This window comes from Protomyctophum bolini (assembly GCF_963924005.1).
Source record: "Protomyctophum bolini genome assembly, chromosome: 11".
Lineage (NCBI taxonomy): Eukaryota > Metazoa > Chordata > Actinopteri > Myctophiformes > Myctophidae > Protomyctophum > Protomyctophum bolini.
This window is the reverse complement of record NC_137872.1, coordinates 34,102,991-34,125,015: the sequence shown is the minus strand read 5'-3', so window position 1 is coordinate 34,125,015 and position 22,025 is coordinate 34,102,991. Positions and strand designations below refer to the sequence as shown.

Below are 22,025 nucleotides of genomic sequence, written 5' to 3'. Positions count from 1 at the left end.
AATAATTCAGGTCAATTCAGTGTCAGTGGCACGGTGAACTGCCACAAGGTTCACACAGTTCGGGGCGGCCCTCACACCTACTCTATGTTGCACCACAACTCAGACATGTCTTGAATCATCCCTTTTGTGCCTATATATGGAGATGTCTGTTTGAGTCTCGCTTCATCAGTATTATATGCCCATATATTGGGACGCACATATATATGGGCATATTGGTTGGCAGTTCTGCACAACTCGATAACCAAACTGCTCAACGGCAGCACATGACATATATGACTCTGGACAACCTTAACTTAATAGTAGTAGGCCTACCTAATCTTTCAGTCTGCTGTCCTGTCTGCACCTTAACCCTCTTTTCCTCTCTGTATTCAAGCTTCCTGCTGAAGCCTAGAGCGTTCTCTATGGATTCTGCAACCAAACTCACTTGTTCTCTGTCATGCCAGGTGCGGGACAATCAAAGAGAGAATCTGTAAGTAGGCCTAACTAGTGGTTTATTATTTGTGCCGCATATTTGCACAGTATATAAACGTAACTTTGTTGCATACAGGTGTAAAAAAAGAAAAAGTGATTGTCATACAATCTCATCATTACAGTTTCAAGAACATTGTAAAGGGATGGAGAGAAAAAAAAGAAATAGCCTGTAGAAATAGGCCAGACGATGCAGTTGGCTGGAGTTCAAACGGGAAGAAAGGTGATTTAAGTGACTTTGAACGTGGCCTGAACCGTTGATACAAGGCAGGATGGATCCATTCTTTCATGTTGTAGAGTATAGCTACTAGACAACAAAATACGGACCCTGTCACCCTTCTGTCCGAATGTCACAGCAGAAAGAGTTATCAGACCAACGTTTTTTCCAACCTATAATTGTCCAATTTTGGTGAGCCTGTTTGTGAATTGTAAGGAAGAACATAATAAAACGCCCAAGGGCCCCCCGCAAGAACAGAAAACTGTTGACAGGAGTGCATGGCACCTGTTGTGGTCTTCTGCTGCTGTAGCCCCACGGTTTGACGTGTTAGTTGTCCTTTATTTCAGTTACTGTTGCCTTTCTGTCAGCTCAAACCACTCTGGCCATTCTCCTCTGACCTCTGGCATCAACATGGCATTTTAGCCCCACAGAACTGCCGCTCACTGGAATGTGTTTCTTTTTCGCTCCATTCTCTGCAAACCCTAGAAATGGTTGTGCATGAGAATCCCAGTAGATCAGCAGTTTCTGAAATACTCCAGCCCATATTTGGCACCAACAACCATGCCATGTATTCAAATCCACTTTCTTCTTACCCTGTGTGTGTGTGTGTGTGTGTGTGTGTGTGTGTGTGTGTGTGTGAGTGTGTGAATAGTAATCACTCATTGTTCATGAGTGATTAGAAGTGGATTCCAAATTATAAAACAGCCCAGAATACTGCCCAGTTCTCTCAAGTAGCCAGTTTTTTGGTTACCCCCTTTTGCCCATGTTACTGACCTGCAGTGCTGTGTTGAGTACTCTAGAGGGTGCACAAGGCCAAACTATGAATCACATAATGTCACTATCAAGATGATGGGACTTTTAAGGCTGCATTAATTGTTTTGGTCGGGAAGGATTTTGTCACTGTGGTGCATTGCTTTTGACATAGAGTCTGAGGCAGTAACAGTTCTGTATTTGATTGTATCAATCAGATCAGTGTTTTGCTTGCAGAAAACTATGATTTAAGTGGACACAAAAACGAACACCAAAACAAATGCACTGCTTGCCTTGTTGTAATGGCTATTGGCTCCAAATAAAGGCCTCATTCTCTGCTTTGGACAACCCCCTCCCCCCCATCCCCTACAGGCTGGTTGATTTCACTTTCCCACCACCACATCCTTCTGAGAGGTGCTGATGTTGCTGTTCTCCTCCAGTCCTCCAAGAAGTGAATATTCATGGGCCTCATCCCCAATGACCATCGTGGCTTCATCAACAACAACAACAACAACTGGCAGGTCATTACATATAGCCTCGGTCCCAGGCTTACCCATCCGCAAAGAGAAAAGCCTGGTCACAACCTTAAGGCAGAGAGAGTGTGTATCGGCGGGAGTGTCGGGCGGGAACACTTGTTTCGTTCACGGAGATTGTAAAAAGATTGTAAAGTGTGTCAACGTCATTTCCTTGAGCGGTACTTCCGCCAAAATCCAACTACTCTACAGCGTATTGGGTCTTCACGCCCACCGTGGTCATTACCGTGTCACCAATCTGAGAATCCCATCAGGCCGTGACCCCCCCCCCCCCCCCCCCCCAAATAATCACATTTGAACTGTGGACCCCCACTCTGACATAAGCTCATGGATTGTAGGAGTTGAGGCATTGCATTTTGTTTGACTCGGTAAGGTTCCACAGATGTGAAAATAGCAGATCTACAAGCTCAGATTGACTATTTTCAAATGTTTTGTCTCTTTCTCATATTATCTGACCAGTTTTTATAGTTTGTGGATTACTTTTGATACAGTAATAATCTTTTTATTCTCTTAAAGGGACACTTCACCCTTTTTGCAAAAAAATATATGTTAATGACGTTTAGGAGCTTTAGATCACTTTCCTGGGGGTATTTATGTGTGTAATATGTGGTTTTAAATATTTTAGATTGTAGCAGTGAGCCTGTTGTCTCTGATGTCATGGACACTGGTCTCACTACCTTCCTGGACTACAATTCCCATAATTCTTTGGTGCACTGCTCCTCCTTGTGGATAGGGGGGAGAGCTGTCTTACTGAGACAACATATAGTCCAGGAAGGAAGTGAGCCCAGTGTCCATGACATCAGAGACAACAGGCTCACTGCTACAATCTAAAATATCTAAAACCACATATTACACACATAAAGACCCCCAGGAAAGTGTTCTAAAGCTCCTAAACGTCATTAACATATATCTTTTTGCAAAAAGGGTGAAGTGTCCCTTTAAGAAAAGGTATAAAACATTGTCACTTCACTGTCATCTGGGGATTTATTTATATTTAATTTTTTACTTGCCATACATTTCTATGGTAAAGTTAAGACTGGGTCAGAGAACTCCTCTACTCACATTTCAGGCTAGCACCCTGCAGCTGGGCACTGCAAGCAGAAAATGCTTCACAATTTAGGCCAGTGAAACTCTTACAGTGATGACCTCTTTTTTTATATCTGTATTCAATGTCTCTATTTCAATGTATACGGAATGCGCATCACAGCATTGCCCACGAAAAGGGTAAAAAAATGAATGTGTCCACACAGATTTCGTGTCATGTTTCCATCACTGCCGACCTGGAGTGGATAAATGCCTGTGACTATACTGCAGAGTCATTGGAATTAATTGTGATTGTTGTAACCTTAACCACTAAAGAGGAATGCCAGATGTCAGTGGGTGTTAGTGTTCTTCTTCTTTTTTTTAATCCACTGGAAAAGAGGTTTAAGACTAAAATAAATATGGTCAATAGAGAGAAAATATTGATGTTCCAGCCTAGAAAGGGGAATATGTAATATAAGATAATACAAGGAGACAGTGGTATGAGAAGAGATAAATGCACAACCAGGGAGGCCAGAAGGACAAGGGATAATGGGACATGTCGTGTGATCAAGGAGCATCGATCAGAGAATAACGTTGAAAAAGAAAAAAGGAATCTGGTGGATTTTAGAAGAGCAGGGTTCTGAACTGACTAAAGGGAATTCTAGCGACAAAACAAGCGACAAAATAGGCCCTGCGGGGTGAATGTTTCTGTAGCTAATGCTATACTTCCAAGATGCCTTAATTGGCACACTCACCGCACCACGCCACCCAAGAACAGTGCTTAAAGAAAACGTTTGTTTGACATTATCTTTCTTTTAACTTCAGGTCCTCACATTAGCTTGCTTGGATCCTGGCTGTAGCGAAGTGGTTTTCAACCAGTGGTCCGGGGACGACCAGGGGGGTTCCAGGTGGTCCCCAGCTAAATGATGGAGAGTTTTAATGATAACCAAAATGGGCCCTTATAGATCTTTAACTCTTGAGAGCGTAAAAATTAAACCAAATGGACCCGTAAGGGTTACACATCCGACTGCATCGCTTAATTTACCAGTAAGACGCGCAAACGCGGGAAGCGAACGCAGCTGAGACCCTGCAGATCATGTCTGTCTGTCCGTCTGTCTGTGTGTGTGTGTCTGTCCCGCTGTTACTGTATATGTGGACCTGGCCCCTTTTGTGCCCATATATGGAGCTGAGTGGACCTGGCCCCTTTTGTGCCCATATATGGAGCTGAGTGATTGCTGATGCAACACACTCCATATTTGGATAGCGGGACAGACACACAGACAGACAGACACACAGACAGACATGATCTGCTAGGTCTCATAGTAAGTGCTCACTGCATTCGCAACAAGAAGTCTACACAATTCAACGTTTGCCAGGCCCGTTATCTCTCCTAATGGTATTGACATCAATACAGAATGGAATCGTGGACAAAATCTTGTCCAACGACATCCTGCAAATTGCCTGCATATATACAGTATGTAACTTGGAGACTTGAATGTGCGTCAATGCATTTAGGGAAAGCAGAAGATATCAAATTATAATGAAGACTTATTTTTCTTATTTTGCCTCTTGTGTGCAATTACAGATTCAACGCAGCATTGCTAATGGGGAATTGCTACAGAAATCTTTACATGATTAAAATTTCAATTTGAGGGTTGTTGTTAACTGGGGATGGCCCAAAGCAGCATTTTTTTGGGCAAGTAGATTGGAAATTGTTCTTTCCACAGGAAGACCAAATTGAATTTTATTTCCTGAAATGTAATATGTTCTCTAAGAGGTTTTTCTTTCTTGAGGTTACTGGGTTAAAAGAGAAGATTAAATGTTTACTGCGAGAGAAAGAGAGAAAGTGGAATTTTTGTCTTTCCATTTCCACGTGCTGTGCTGTAGCTATAGTATAGGGAGAAATATATAGTTGCGAAAGCAGTGAGCACTTACTATGAGACCTAGCAGATCATGTCTGTGTGTCTGTCTGTGTGTGTGTGTGTCTGTCTGTCTGTCTGTCTGTCTGTCTGTCTGTCCCGCTATCCAAATATGGAGTGTGTTGCATCAGCAATCACTCAGCTCCATATATGGGCACAAAAGGGGCCAGGTCCACTCAGCTCCATATATGGGCAAAAAAGGGGCCAGTGATTTGTTTGTTGTGGACCTGGCCCCTTTTGTGCAAAGGGGCCTGGTCCACTCAGCTCCATATATGGGCACAAATCTAGAGTAGGGGTTGCAATTAAGTGATTGAAGACGACCCTATTCTTGCCATTATGATGCACTACATGGTGAGGTATATAGGGTCATAAGGTCGTAATACAGCTGCTAAGGGTATCTTCTGCTCCTGGTTCTAGCTTAACCACGACTCCAGTCGTTCTATCTCAGCTCTGTAAGCCGCAGCCTGCTCCGGGGAGTTGGCCAATCTTCTCTCCGTAACTTCTTAATTGTGGGAGTGCCGCCTCGTTGGGGGCACGGAGGGGAAGCATGTCAGACCTCCCCTCCGTAATAGTGGTGTTGTGTAACGATGTGTACGCCATCGACGTTAATGCGTACAGTCTCTGATTCCAATAGATCAATCGCCTGTTGATCCTGACGTGAGCGTGTACTCAGTTTTTCGCTACGCCAAGTCAGTACCATCCATCATCCAAAGTTGTTCTACATGTCTGTACCCTTCATCCGGTTGTCATTGCTGACACAAAGTGGTATTTTTTTTACTCATGCGTCCTCTTCCGAAATTCCTGGGTTGGACCCTGACTAGTCCACCCTAATGGAGTCTTGATGGCTGCCAGGCCGCCGGTTGGACCCCATCTTACAGGTTCTCTGAGGTCCTTCTCCTGATCTCCTTTATTAAATCACTTCTTGGTACATAAGTCTCTTTTATTAAATTACTTTTTGATTCACACGCCTCTGCCTCCTCGTTAGTGACAACAGTGCAGAGTTTGACCACTCCATCTTTCAGTTCCTGTTCTCCCAGGATGGCTACCAGCGGGATTCCTGAGCGCACACAGTTCTGCACCTGGTTCAGGTACTTCGGGCTCCTTTTGTACTCTGTCTGTGCCTTGATGCCGGCGGTCCAGAGCTCGGCCGTCAGTCGGAGTCTCTCCTCCAGTAAGTTCTTCTGCGCCGAGACCACCATGACCTGCACCTCCGTGGTGCGCACGTTGTTAACCTTGGCCTCCATGATAGAGAAGATCCTCTCCATGCCGATGCTGACACCGACACACGGCACCTGCCTGTCCTTGGGGGAGATCTTGCCCACCAGGTTGTCATACCGTCCACCTCCAGCCACACTGCCCGTGCTCGCGGTTCTCTCTTGGGCCACCGCGCCCGCCTGGATCAGCACGGCCTCGTATATTACACCCGTGTAGTAGTCCAGACCTCTGGCTAGGCTGAGATCACACAGCACCTTGTCTGTGACCTGGAAGATCTGCAGGTAGTTGAAGAGCTCCTTCATGTCGGCGAGGCCGGCGAGAACCTGCTCGCTCTTACACATCTCGGTGTCTTGAAGCAGGCGCTCCACCAGGTCAACACCACCCTTCATATTAACATATCTACCAATCCGATCAGCCACCTCCTCCGAGACGCCCTTCTCCACTATCTCATTCTTAACATCCGACCAGGACAATTTGTCCATTTTGTCTACCGACGAACAGACGGTGCAAAACTTGCCCTTCGGAACGCCGCACAGGTCAAACATTCCCTCCAGAATGCGCCTGTCGTTGACCTTGATGCGGAAGTCTCCCAGCTCCAGCTCGCTGAGTATTTCGTAGACGACTTTCAGGCATTCCGCGTCGGGGACCAAATTATCGTACTTTCCCGCTATGTCAAAATCACATTGGTAGAATTCCCTGTAGCGGCCCAGGCCCGGGTTGTCACGGCGGTAGACCTTGCCTATCTGGTAACGCTTGATGTTGGCGACGTTGTTCATGGCCAGGTAGCGGGCAAAGGGCACGGTGAGGTCATATCTGAGAGACAACATCTCTCCCCCTTGGTCCTTGAGGTCGTATATCAGCTTAGCGTCCTCGCCGTACTTGCCCGTCAGTGTCTCCTTTAGTTCAAAGACGGGCGTGTCAATGGTCTCGGCACCGTGACGCTTGAAACAGCCGGTGATGGTGCTGAGCACCTTCTCCCTGATGGCCATCTGCGAGGGGTTGTAGTCTCTGGTTCCCTTGGGAGTTTTAAGGACAAACTGGTGTTTCCTCCCGCAGTCTCTTGCTTCCGCTGCTTCCTCCGAGCCCCTTTCCATTTTCAGGACGACCGCCTTATTGCTCTCCATCTTAATGTCATTATTGCCCTTTTCCCGCTCTGTTTCCACCTTCTCCAACCCCTTTTGCATGTTTAGGATCTTTGATTCTCTCTTACTGTAAGATAGCTCGAACTTGTGCTGGTTGTGTAGGACCCGATATAAGCCTACAATGGTGTGGTGTCTGAACCCGGGATGCCAAAACTTCTAATAAAACGTTATCTGAGATGCAAGGCCAAATATTCTGTCTCGTGCCAAGTACTTGGAGTATCTCGCTCACATCTAGATCATCTAGAATAGGACTTGCAATTGCTATAAGCCCATTCTGATCCCTCTTTTATATGATGTCAGCTACGTATATCACCATGATGTCAGGCATGTATACCCATATATGAGGTTTCTACATTAGTCTGATGTCAGCACTGGATATCGCTGTTGTTGCGAACGCAGTGAGCACTTACTACCAGTAAGACGCGCAAACGCGGGAAGCGAACGCAGCTGAGACCCTGCAGATCATGTCTGTCTGTCTGTCTGTCTGTCTGTCTGTCTGTGTGTCTGTCCCGCTGTTACTGTATATGTGGACCTGGCCCATTTTGTGCCCATATATGGAGCTGAGTGGACCTGGCCCCTTTTGTGCCCATATATGGAGCTGAGTGATTGCTGATGCAACACACTCCATATTTGGATAGCGGGACAGACACACGGACACACGGACACACGGACAGACAACATGATCTGCTAGGTCACATAGTAAGTCATGCTCACTGCGTTCGCAATGAGACCTAGCAGATCATGTCTGTCTGTGTGTCTGTCTGTGTGTGTGTCTGTCCCGCTATACGTCCAAATATGGAGTGTGTTGCATCAGCAATCACTCAGCTCCATATATGGGCACAAAAGGGGCCAGGTCCACAGTAACAGCGGGACAGACACACAGACAGACAGACAGACAGACAGACATGATCTGCAGGGTCTCAGCTGCGTTCGCTTCCCGCGTTTGCGCGTCTTACTGGTCTCCATACATATAGAGCTAAAGGTTGTCCCCATATATGGAGCTCCAAGTATGAAAGCCTTCGTTACAGGATGATCTTCTTCCTTCCTGCTAGGACTGTCGCCCATGGTGGACTGTCTATGCATGGCAGGGGTGTCCTCTTCCCTGAGCCAGGGCTAAACCTGACCGCATATTATCAAAAAGGAAGTCTTCAGCTGGAGGGTCTTCAGCTGCATGAGACCACATTCAAATTGCAAAATGATCAATTCTTACAACACATCCTGCTAAAGTAGCAACTAAAAGCGAATCCCCCCAACACCCCCCCCCACACACACACACACACACACACACACACACACACACACACACACACACACACACACACACACACACACACACACACACTCTCCCTTCCAGTGTGTTGTCCCTGTCTCTGCCAAAGTTTCCTCCGATACACTGTAGTCTGTATTGACCTGCTTATGATGATGGCACTTTATGATGCTATGTACTGTACTTGGTTGGCTACTCTTTTATTTTGGTGCAACCACTTCCTTACGGAGCTATGTGTGTGTGTGGGTGGCTGGGTCTGAGCACGAAAACAGCATGGTGGTTTTTCATCACCTGTGTGCAAACTAACACACACAAACACAAACACACACGCACATATTAACTGTATATATGATGATTTCGGGTGTGCCAGTACAGTACAGTAGAGGGTACAGTAGAGGGACCCCACACGGTAACTCTGTCATTTCACAACCGTTTCGGACGCGGGGCGGCACGCCGGAACCGGCATGGGCCCCTGGGCTCGTTCCCCAGGGACCCCCACACGGAGTTGCACCACTCACTTCACATGGGTGTGATTTTTTTATCCTTAATTGCGAACGCAGTGAGCACTTACTATGAGACCTAGCAGATCATGTCTGTGTGTCTGTGTGTCTGCCTGTCTGTCCCGCTATCCAAATATGGAGTGTGTTGCATCAGCAATCACTCAGCTCCATATATGGGCACAAAAGGGGCCAGGTCCACTCAGCTCCATATATGGGCACAAAAGGGGCACCATATAAGGAGTCCCCAAAGCAGCTATACGTCCAAAACCCAAATATGTACGAGCTGCGTTCGCTTCCCGCGTTTGCGCGTCTTACTCGTCTTATTGCACAGACGTGCTCATGCTATGTTGTCCTATGCTATATGTTGTCACATGTCTGTTGTTGTTCTGTACTGTTTTTATGTTTCAAACCTCTATGAACTGCTGCAAATCAAATTGCCCTAGTATACACTAGAATAAATCAGTCCTTATTTTTGAGTTTAGGTCACGATCGGGTCAGGTCAGTTTATTTGACTGGATTGGATTAGCAACGCCTAGAGGAGGGTGCAAACTGGTGACATTAAGAAGCTGCGGTGCTTGTGCTCTGCCTCTGTGCTCGACGTGTGTGAAATGTAATAAACACTGGTGCTGCAATAGTTCTTGTTTTCATAAAGAGGTTATCATCAGCCTTAATCTTAATCATTAACTTGTAGATCTGTTGTTTTTTTGCCGATTGGACGAGCTGAATACATTTCACATTCTTTTCTGTCACCACATTGCATGAACAATATAATGTAAGTAATGTTCTGTAACACTTGGAAACATCAATAATGGATTAATTAGTGTGGTTGCCCAACAGGGCAACCAGACTCTTGTAATTGTAACACTTTATTATTCCACTAGTCTTTATTTTGACGCACTACTCCTCCCTCAGTTTTGACTGTACGCACTTGAGCCATATGTCAAATTGACCGGAAAAATCGGGAATCGTGTGCGTGTACTTTGCTAAGAGAAATGTTGTATAGTTTAATTGATATGAATTTATTAATGAATTAAATTTCCCATTGACTTCAATGGAAAAATGCACAAAATCACATTCAAGTATTTTTTCCTCGGCGACTGTAAGCACTATAGTTACAAAACTTGGAGGAAAAATTCATAATTATCACTAAAATTATTTAAAATTATAATTGTATCGGTCGGCCTCATGGTGGCGCTATAACAGCCCACTTTACCTTTTGGCTCATAACTCTTGAACCGTAGGTCGCAAAATTATTTTTTCCCTGGATTCCTTGGGTCATGAGTCATGACGCATCTCCACATATAGGCCACGCCCATTTCCGCCATGATGGATTTTCCGCCATTTTGAATTTTGTCCAAAACACACTTTTTGCTTTTCCTCCTACAGATTTTGTCCAAATCTCACAAAAATCTGTACACGTGATCTCTGGACCCATCCGATTAAAACACCAACTGCAGATTTTCGGTAGTGCGTATCGTTCGGCCGTAATCGTCTTCCGAAGTCAGTAGGAGGGGCCTATATCACAACAAATGCCATAAATCACAAACGGAATGTCCAATCCATCCCAAATTTGAATCACATGTCCGGGGTGGTTCGTTCAACCGAGTTCCAAAAGCAATTCCATTTTCATCCATAGGGGGCGCCGCAAACGCGATAAATGTAACCGTTTGTCGGAAAAACATGAATTTTGGGGGTTAAATCCCCTCCGAATTACTTACACACGATCTAAGGTGTGACTTGAAACTGTAACAGGCTGGCAATATCAGTGGGAGGGGTATATATGTAAGCCACTGCGGCAACCACACTCTGCAATTTTTTTAAATTGCGACCTCTACGAGGTTGTCTAGTTGTCAAATGTAATTGTCAGGTGTGGGTTTTCAAGCAGGACCCAAATGCAAGGAAGTCGGGATCTTAGAAGTCTTTGTTCAAACAAAGACCTGCAGTAGTGCAACACTAAGCAAACATGATGAAACAGACTTGGAACAATACAATAATCCAACAGAGAACACAACCAAACACAGGGCTTTAAATAGGCACAAGATTAACAGGACACAGGTGAACTCAAATCAAATCAACACAACACAAGGATTGGCTGGGGAAAACAAGACACAGGTGAAACAAAGAACCAAAAATCAGGGAAGGTGAGACAAGGCAGGAAAATACTACAAAGGAGGACGGGAAACACAAAAGCATCACTTCAAAATAAGATTCAGGAACACCAAACACAACCCACGGAAGGCCGATCCCGACAGTAATACTGGTAAACGAATAAACAGATGTTCTGTCTACCAATGTCTGTTCCTGCAGCTAGGTAGTGCTGGGGGTCCAATGCCACCAGGCCAAGGTACCCCGGCCCACCCAGAACTTCAAGTGGGCCCAAGTCCACTGGCCCTAATGCCCTCCGTATCCCATGGAAACATCCAGTAGTAGGTAATGTTTACTCCCAACTGGCCCGTCTGGCTGTCTGTCTGCCTGCACACCCCTCCTCTCTCAACCTAAGGCCTATTCATACCATGCAGTTTTAGGTGATAAGGTGACCACCGAAACGGTGGTCACCTTATCACCTAACTGGAGTATGAATAGGCCTATAGTCTCGCGTAGCCAGACAACTATTCCACAATCTCCGAATCCTATATAGAGTACGGAACTACACCTCCCGAAATCAGAGTAAGGATGCTGGCATTTCCAGTCAAGAAAATATATTTTAAAATATCCTTACATTTTATATTTTTGTATTTCCTTTTCTGCTAAGCAGAAAGCTATATATGCCAATATGATTTTGATTTATATTAGGGTACATACATTTGCACGTTCGTAAAGACGAAACGGAAGTGGGGAGGAGGCTGTATACACTTCCGCTCTATCGCTAGCTTACTCATGACCAGAGCTTCCATGCTCCAGACTGTATGACGGTAGCGTTTGAAAATCTGGCAAGCGAGACAACACTGCTCCTCCTCTGGATGCTGCATTGCCACCCTATGATCAAACCTCATCAGGTCCGGCTGTCCCTGGATGTCTGCAATGCATGCCCTGCTTTGAACCCACTCCTTCCCTTTACTCCCACATCCCTCCCCCTCTCTTGTCTCTGGTCTGTCCTGCATGCGTCTGACCTGGTGAGGTTTCCAGCCCAATTTATACGTTGTTGTTGTTGTGTGATTTCCGCATTCAGGCCAAAATAGAATGTTACAATAAACCCTGCTATTTTCACACATATACATTAGCCATTAGTGTAGTCATGTACATACATGCACGGTATGCAGTGTGCTGATGGTAGCTGGTAAACTCACGTAATAAAATCATGCGCGCACGCGCACACGCACACACACACACACACACACACACACACAAACAAGTCAAGCATTCGGGACCTCACCGTCAGCCGTGCGCCGCCCGGCCCAACCAGGTCACTCAAGGTGTACCGTTGCCCATGAAGCCCCACCATGCTCCACCTTCGGAACCCGGGAGCCAATCTACTGTATAGTACGCAGCCTATCCTCTTCAGCCAGCACCAACCAGTAAAGAGCACAACATAATAACTATTTCAGTAATGTCCATTACATGCATCAGCAGTCATTAAATGACTCACCATGCAGTATGTGTCTCTGAGTATGTGTCGTGACCTTTATGGTTCTGCAAAACAAAAACATTTTGGAGACTGTGTGTATCTCTTTCTCTCTCTCTCTCTCTCTCTCTCTCTCTCTCTCTCTTAGCAGGGTGTCTCCCATCCCATCCCTGGCATGATGCCTCACCATGAAGGTTTGGGGCAGCAGTTACATCCAGCACCAGGAGGTAGAGGGCTCCAGTGGAGACATGCCTCTGCCTCTCTCTCCTCATACAGTGTGGGCAGAGAGAGTTTTGAAAGATTCTGTATAAGTTCTGATTACCTCTGTAAATTGGTACTTTTTTGCTCGCAAATGACAAAACATTATAATTTTGATATATATATACTTTTTATGTTTTATGTTTATTTATTTTATGGAGGGACAGACAGTATCCAATGCAGTGGAGACATGCCTCTCTCTCCTCATGTGGGCAGAGAGAGTTTTGAAAGATTCTGCTCAAAGGTATAAGTTCTGGTGTACTTTTTTGCTCCGCAAATGACAAAACATTACGATTTTGACATTTTAAAGGTAAAACCTTCAGTATTTCAAAAGAAAACACTCGCCAATATTAAACTCAAGTCTCAAGGAGTAGCCTATACTTTGTGTTTTCTAATAATCATCTTTTTAATAATGGTTATTAAAGTATTTTTTTAAACGATGGTTATTATAGGTTATTATAGGCTCTAGTAATAACTTCAATGATTAAAAATGAATTAAGAATAAATAATTGATAACAACAACTACAGCAGTTTTAATACCAAGCTAGAGTAGCCCTGCTGCCACTGGCAAGCGGAGGGGGAAGCCACAGACATGGCTATAGTGTGAGAGCAGAAGTGGGAAGAAAAAGACATTAAAAGTCCATAGACTTGGCTGCCACGTGACATGTCTGAAAGCCAGATGTTGGATGGGCTAGCTTGGATTTCCTTGGAAATGTACTCGAGTAAGAGTAATAATTATAAAAAATAATCTAATACTCAAGTAAAGTACAGATTCTTAAGTAGCGACTTCAGTTCTGTATACTTAACCCATTCTGACCTGAGATCAGATTCATACGAGGTTTCCACTGGACACACACTGGTCTGACTCTGATGAACCCATTCTGACCTGAGATCAGATTCTAAAAATGTCAGTCGTTCAGTCGATTTTTCAAAAATAGCAGACCTACAAGCTCGTAGCGCGCCACTCGGTGGCGCGCTATGAGCTTGTAGATCTGCTATTTTTCAATAGCTAAAGCATAACATGATGCTGACACCAAAATGGGTTCCCGTTCAGAATGGGTTAAAAGGATCCCTGGCCTAGTGGCTAATGAGACAAATATGCCTTAAAACATTATACATGCTCTCTATAACTAAAGTTTAAAACACTACATGAATTATAAATAGAGAATCTTTGGCCCAAATCCCAATTGCCTCCCTCAAGCCCTGAGCCCTGAACCCTCATTGACTTTAGTGACGTCAGCTGTAAGTGCTTGAGGGTGAGAGGCTGCAAGGGCTCCATATTGTTGTGAAAGAAATGAGACAGCACTTTGAAGATGAGTCCGCCATTCATGACACTTTGCATCACTTTATAAAAACTGTCCTTATTCACAGCCAGTGCCTACATGCTTGGCCTATTTATACATGTCTATCATGTCTATTTTAGTATTTTGTCACAGTGCAAAGGCAGGAGCTTTAGGACCCAATAGCAGACAGATAGACGCAGGCAGATGAGCTTCAATGCAAGGTTTTTATTCCAAAAAAAACTCTTGCCACAAGGAATACAAGGAGTTTGAAGTACATACAGTACACTAGGAGTTAAATCATGGATACACGAGGAGAACACTGCTGACATAAAGTGACGAATTAGCAAGGGAACTGAACAAACAGGGGAGTATAAATAGACACAGACTAACTAGGCACAGGTGAAACAAAACTCAAAATCAAGACAGGGATTGGCTGGGGGACTAATAAAGAGGACACAGGTGGAAAACAAAGACTAATCACAATACAGGTTAGACAAGGCAGGTACAGAACTACAGGGGCAGACAGGAAGGCACAAAACAATACTACAAAATAAAAGGTACACAAGTTAAAGGTGAAACTCAAACTGGAACTAAGACACAGGGAAAACACAATACTACAAAATCACAGGAACACAACAGAAGGGTAAAACAATAACAAAAACCAAGAACAGGGTACACAAGAAAACACGTCACGGACCGTGACAGTATTTAAGCGGATCATTTTATTATTAGTTTCATAAATACACTTTCTTGTGTGATAGGGGTTGTAATATTTATATATGAATAATAATATTAATTATAAATTGCATTTCCATATTCTTTTACTTTGCTCATTAGTCATTTATCATCATGTTTCCCTTATTATTATTATTGTTATTAAATATATAGCCTATCCTTCCATTCCGTCTCCCTTTGAGAACAGTGAGAAAGCACTATTGTGTTTGTTGACATTCTAACCGTGATACATAACTAATTTGCGTACTTAAATGATTGACGTTCGGAGGATCCCCCTCATTCCCCTGGTAACGCTATGAACTGTGGGTAATTTCTTTGCCAAAGTCAGCCAAAGGCCCAATCCGCTCCCTTGCTGACTCAATGAGCCCTCATATAGCTGCGCGTTCATGTGAAGTCTGCGAGGGCTTTAGGGATGTCCCATTTGAAATCGGTAAATCAGTGAGGGCTCAGCCCCGCCCCCTTTATGTGCCCTTTGCTAAAGTCAGCATCGATGCTGACTTTGGCTGACTTTGGCAAAGAAATTACCCACAGTTCATAGCGTTACCAGGGGAATGAGGGGGATCCTCCGAACTTCAATCATTTAAGTATGCAAATTAGTTATGTATCGCGGTTAGAATATCAACCAACACAATAGTGCTTTCTCACTGTTCTCAAAGGGAGACGGAATGGAAGGATAGGCTATATATTTAATAACAATAATAAGGGAAACATGATGAGAAATGACTAATGAGCAAACTAAAAGAATATGGAAATGCAATTTATAATGAATATTATGAATATTATTATATATGCAAATTACAACCCCTATCACACAGGAAGGTGTATTTATAAAACTAATAATAAAATGATCAGCTTAAATACTAAAATAGACATGATAGACATGTATAAATAGACCAAGCATGTAGACACTGGCTGTTAATAAGGACAGTTTTTATAAAGTGATGCAATGTGCTGTTCCTTTCACAACAATTTGGAGCCCTTGCAGCCTCTCACCCTCAAGCACTTACAGCTGACGTCACTAAAGTCAATGAGGGTTCAGGGCTCAGGGCTTGAGGGAGGCAATTGGGATTGGGCCAAAGTCAGCATCGCAAAGGGCACATAAAGAGCCCTCACTGACTTACCGATTTCAAATTGGACATCCCTCAAGCCTTCGCAGACTTCACATGAACGCGCAGCTAAGTCAATAAGGGCTCGGAGCGGATTGGGATTGGGCCTTTCTCTCATAGGAACTGCTCCTGTCGCAAGTTGATGATGTCATATGTCCATGTGTGGTCCAGCGCTATGGAAAGAATTGAATACACATGTTAATAAATAGTATTTAAAATATTACTTTGATGCTCATATTATCCTATAGGAAGCATAAAGTTGTTTTTTATTAGCATATGCATTCCATACATTCAATAGGGCTGCTAGACCATATGGGAATATGACATCATCAACTTGCGACAGGAGCAGCTCCTATCGAGTGAAAGATTCTCTAATTATGAAAGAAATACAATATTTAAAGTGTTTTAAAAAATATATTTGAGTTGTAGAGTTGAAGTATAATGCTTTTAGGCATATTTGTCTTTATTAGCCAAGGATCCTTTTAACCCATTCAGGCCTGACGTCGAAATAAAAAAAAACTTTCTGAAAGATATACCTATTCAAAGATGTGTGCCGCATTTTTACGATTTTCAAAAATAGCAGACCTACTGTACAAGTTCTACAAGCTATGAGCTTGTAGATCTGCTATTTTTCAATAGCTAACGTATAACAAAATGGGTTAAAGTGTAATGTCACTTATTTTGCTTTCACACTGAAAAACAAAATGATGAACTGAGAGAAAATTGAACATGCATTATAAAAATGCCACAGATCGGTTTTTAACATTAACGTTACTTATAATGCAGTATTGTATGGAGTCTTTGATGAAAAACATGTCTGCTATGGAACAAGACTTTTATTGGGCTGTGGTTTGCACTGTGGTCAATAAGATCTGGAACACCAGGAGTGATCAGGAGAGCCATCTCTGGAGAGGTGGTCTTCATACAAATAGTAACTGAACTGAAAAGACAGAACCCTGGACTCAAGACAGAAAAACTGATACCAACACACACTGCAATTCCTTACTACTGTACTGCCAAACTCAATGTAATATGTGTGCCATGAATAATTTAAATAAAGCATATTTAAAAAGGAAAGCAGGACATGGGTTTAAAATGTATTTCGAAACGTAATTGTTGTATTAAATATTGTAGGATGGCATTTTGTATTGCCGCTATTTTTTATTCCTCAGGTACCCACACTTTCTCTCCATAATAAGGACACACGCTCTTACACTAAATGGTAGGGCTGTAACGATTACAAATATAAGTTTATGATTAATTGTCACACATGGCAGGACTTAAGAAAAGGCCTACATTGACAGAGGTGTTGACACAAGCCAGCGTCATATGAACCAACCAGAGAGAGAGCGAGAGCAAGAAAAGAAAGAAATGATTATGGCCACGGCGGGCCATGAGGAATTGACCAGTACATAGAGATAAGTTTTGCCGTCAAGCCAGTCATTAAACAATAGCCGTCACAACACACAATCTTCAACACACCCACAACACAGCAGCCGCACACTTAGTAACACTAACTAACTATCTACTAACTGTAGTGTAGATGAACATCAGTCTTCATTTTTAAATGATGGCTGTCGTCATGTGAAAGCCCAAAACCTCTAGCTTGAACTTAAAAGGCTAATTGAAGTGGCCAAGATCCACATGATAATACTATTCTCTGTTACAACAACTCAGTTTGTTCAGTGGCAAACACAACACAACACAGATTGCAGCATCCACCCAATCCCAGAGCAGACACAGCACAGACTGCAGCATCCACCCAATCCCAGAGCAGACACAACACAGACTGCAGCATCCAACCAATCCCAGAGCAGACAACACAGACTGCAGCGTCCAATCCCAGAGCAGAAACACAACACAACACAGACTGCAGCATCCAATCTCAGAGACACAAACAGTCACTGACTGAACACGTTTCATTAATTGCCACCCAATCATTGCGTCCTAAAATGACAGCAACAGCTTGAAGTGTACACAGCTTAATTTGCTTACAACACAAGCAGCAGCAGCAGCAAAGATGGGGGAAAGGGTTCGTACCTTGAGCTGTCTTCTACTTCAGTTGTAGAAGAAGGGATGGCGGCCAGCAGGGTCAAAGTTTGGAACCCACCAATGGATAGAGAGAGATAGAGCAGTCCTCTTTTAGTTGGTCCTCAGATGAGCCCTCCAGGGGGTTCTCCAGTCCTCTCCATCCTCCATACATCCCGACTGTGGCGACTGTGGCTCAGGAGGTAGAGCAGGTCCTTGGGCAAAATTGCTCCCGATGTGCAGGTTGGTACCTTGCATGGCTTCCGCCGCAATCAGTGTATGAATGTGTGTGTGTGTGTGTGTGTGTGTGTGTGTGTGTGTGTGTGTGTGTGTGTGTGTGTGTGTGTGTGTGTGTGTGTGTGTGAATGTAATGCATATGTAAAGCGCCTTGGATAAAGGCGCTATATAAATGGCACCGTTTACCATTTAATCCCAGTGTCAATGGCACCGACCAGCCTCATTCTCCTCCTCCTGGAGGCCATCTTCTCTCACCCACCCTCGGTATCACTCCATACAGATGCATGTTGGTAACGTGTTCATCCTGGTTGATGTTTAGCACTGCACGTAGCATTCTGGTGTAGCACAGTGGGGCCAGGGACGGTAGAGCAGGCTTCAGGGTCCAGCATTCACAGCTATATAGGAGAGCGGACATCATGAATGGTAAATGGTGCATTTATATAGCGCCTTTATCCAAGGCGCCTTACATAGATTGTGCATTACATTCACCCATACATCATACACAGATGGCGGCGAAAACCATGCAAGGCACCAACCTGCACATCAGGAGCCATTAGGGGTTAATAAATCATAAATAATAATAACTTGAATTTATATAGCACCTTAAAAAAACAAGGACACTTTACATCAACAAAAACATGCTATTTTTTTCATGAATATACTATGAGTATAGTAGAGTATTTATTTTTACATTGTATGGTTTTATTACTGTAAATTGTTTGACATTGACTTATAATAATAATTATAGTTGAATCTACTTGTTCAGTTGTTATTTTAGTATTAAAAAAAAACATTTGCACATAGCTTGTAGAAATGCCTATTCTCATACTTTAGTGTGACAGTCTTGTATGAAGAAGTATTAGGGCAATAAGCCATTTTGGGGCGGGAACCCCTTTTGGTGTTTTAAACTTTAGCTATTGAAAAATAGCAGATCTACAAGCTCATAGCACGCTATGAACTTGTAGGGCTGCTATTTTTTAAAAGATTGTGAAAATGTGCCTCAAATCTTTGAATATATATTCTTTTATAGTTTCAGTTCAAATCTTTGCTTCTGGGGGGTCCCTGGAACAACATATTTTCAATGGGGGTCGGTGGCATATTACATATCATTTTTGGGGTCCTTGACATGAAATATTGAGAACCACTGATATAGAAACATGAGGTTTTTCAGATTTTTTTTTTTTTTTAAATGTCAGGCCTAAATGGGGGATATGATATTTCTGCCTAACAGCAAACAAACGACAATATTATTCACTTCACAGGCACAGCACAAAAACTATATCCTGACTAGTTCTTTCATTTTACTTTTTGTAAATATAATTAGTGACATGACATTACACACAAACAAACAATTCACCTCTATTAACCATGAATGCTAAAGCAGCTAATTAACTGTAGCCTAGGTAGTAGCTAGGTAAGCTAACGCACCTGGTCTCTTGGGGAATGGACTCCCTTTCATTCCAAGGACGATAATTAAACTTCTCCTCCTGCTGTCACCGTCATGTACTGGGTAGTTTCCACTCCCTGACAACACTTACAACTCTCCTCATCTTCCATGAGGTGGAAGTTGGTACGTTTTAACTTGTTTATTATTTCACTGTTTACTAACAAACACGAAGGAGTTTGAGTCAGACAAACACTCGTCAGTTTAGAGGTGTGTGTGTGTGTGTGTGCGTGTGTGGGGAGGGGGCTGGAAAACCAAAGCCCTTTAAAGAGCCCGCGCGTTGAAGCCTGCTTAGGGAGTGTCTGCCAATAACATGCATCACAGAATAGAGTGAGCGTCTGCCTTATTACGTTTTTAACTCAAATCTATGCTTCTGTGCCGGGGGGGTCCCTGGAACAACATATTTTCAGATGGGGGTCGGTGGCCAATTACTGAATTACATATAATTTTTGGGGTTCCTTGTCATGAAAATGTTTGAGAACCACTGACATAGAAACATAGGGTTTTTCAGAAAACTGTCGTGATTTAGAAGACATTTTGTAGAATCGTTCTCACGTCTAAATGGGTTAAGACATTTAGGACTGAGGCTGCCGATTCTACAAGATGTCTTCTAAATCCTGACACTGGTGCTCAAACTATAGTTCATGTCAAGGACCCCCAAAACAATATAATTATGTAAAAATGATCCGCCGACCCCCATCTCAAAATATGTTGTTCCTGACCTGCAGGGACCCTCTTCACCCCAGAAGCAAAGATTTGAGTTAAAAACGTTCGCTGTGAAAGAATATAAAATTCAAAGATTTGCGGCAAATATATTCACAGATTTTTTTCAAAAATAGCTAAAGTTTAAAATAATTGGTTAAAGTGGTTAAGGGCTATAAAGGTGACACAGATGCGTTCCAGGTCTCAATGGGTTAAATAAATGGTAAATGGTGCATTTATATAGCACCTTTTATCCAAGGCGCTTTACAAAGATTGTGCATTACATTCACCCATTCACACACACATTCATACACCGATGGTGGGAGGAAACCATGCAAGGCACCAACCTGCACATCGAGAGCAATTAGGGGTTCAGCGTCTTGTTCAAGGACACTTTGACACTATGCGGGCTCCATCTTCGTCACCGCGAAACCCCATATCCCTAAACTTCTTTGCCTTCTTTTTACTATTTTGAAAAACATTTTTGAATAGTTCAACTATAATCTACATTGACACGTTGTGAGCTTGTAGACTGGCCATTTTAACTATTCTAAAATGTTTTGCAAAAATAGTAAAAAAAAAAAAAAGGCAAAGAAGTTTAGAGATAAGGAGTTTAGCTGTGTCGAAAATGTATCTCTGGGGGATTGAACTGCAGGGAACCTCACGGTTCACATCCAGCTGCTCTACCGGCCACTCTATACCCCTGAGTCACTGCGGCCCCGAGTACAGTACTCAAGTACATTTACTCAGTTACCTCTCCTCAAAATGAATATTGATCAAAACATACAATATAAAACCAGAGAATATAACCTTTTAAAGTTGATGTTGTATAGGCCAGAATGTAAAATGCCATTAGAAAAGAAAATAATTTGGGATAGATTGAAAGGGGAAAGGAATTGATTTAGACTTAATATAAGCTATATCTGCTCAATAAATGAATCAAATGTCAGAAACATTAGCTGATTTATTGAGCCGCCCGACCTGTTGATGGCTGTAGAGCTCGGCCACAGACGTGTGGACAGGCCAACACAAAGATTCTGTATCATGTCATCCCACCATGAGTTGAAATCCACTCTGTGGTCACTGGTGGGTGTATAGGGCTGTCAAGTTGCAGCAATGTTAGCTGCTGCTTTCTCTGTTGGCCTGCAGGTTTCCTTGAGGCAGACTGACAGTGTTCTTATATGCCTCTCGTTTATGGTTCTGGGGTGAACTATCTCGGACTCCCGTAATGGATATGGACTGTGGTGAAAGTGTATCATGGAAAAGAATTAGGAAGACATAGTATAGTTGTTGACATCTTCAGTTTATTCAGTGACAGTCAGAAGCAGAGAACCAGAGTCCCAGAGTCCAGCTACCATCTCTCACACAGTTCTCGGTGGCATCCTTCTTCTCCCTCCTCCTCCTCCGCTCTCTCTCCCTCTCTTTATATCTGCCGAGAGGGAGCGCTTTCCCCAACCGATCGCGGTGAGAAGCCCTTGTTTACAAGCACAGTTTCACCGCCACTCCTGGAACCCTCATCCTTATCAGAGTCCACTGGCAGCACATCCTCTCCCGACCCCAGAGACTAGGTGCCCAGTATACATGAAGAACAGCACGTAGCCTATATTATTTCACAATATGTCTGGAAGTTAACACA

The 22,025-nt window shown here is 43.4% G+C and overlaps 1 protein-coding gene across 1 annotated transcript; it reads right to left on the bottom strand.

Annotated features, from left to right (window-relative positions):
* Positions 1-5,782: 5,782 nt before the first annotated feature.
* On the bottom strand, positions 5,783-7,309 carry LOC308323426 (histidine--tRNA ligase, cytoplasmic-like; the record flags this gene model as incomplete). Its single annotated transcript, XM_080775157.1, has 1 exon — positions 5,783-7,309. The coding sequence occupies one exon, from the start codon at positions 7,307-7,309 to the stop codon at positions 5,783-5,785; it is 1,527 nt and encodes a 508-aa protein (XP_080631283.1).
* Between the last annotated feature and the right edge of the window lie 14,716 nt (positions 7,310-22,025).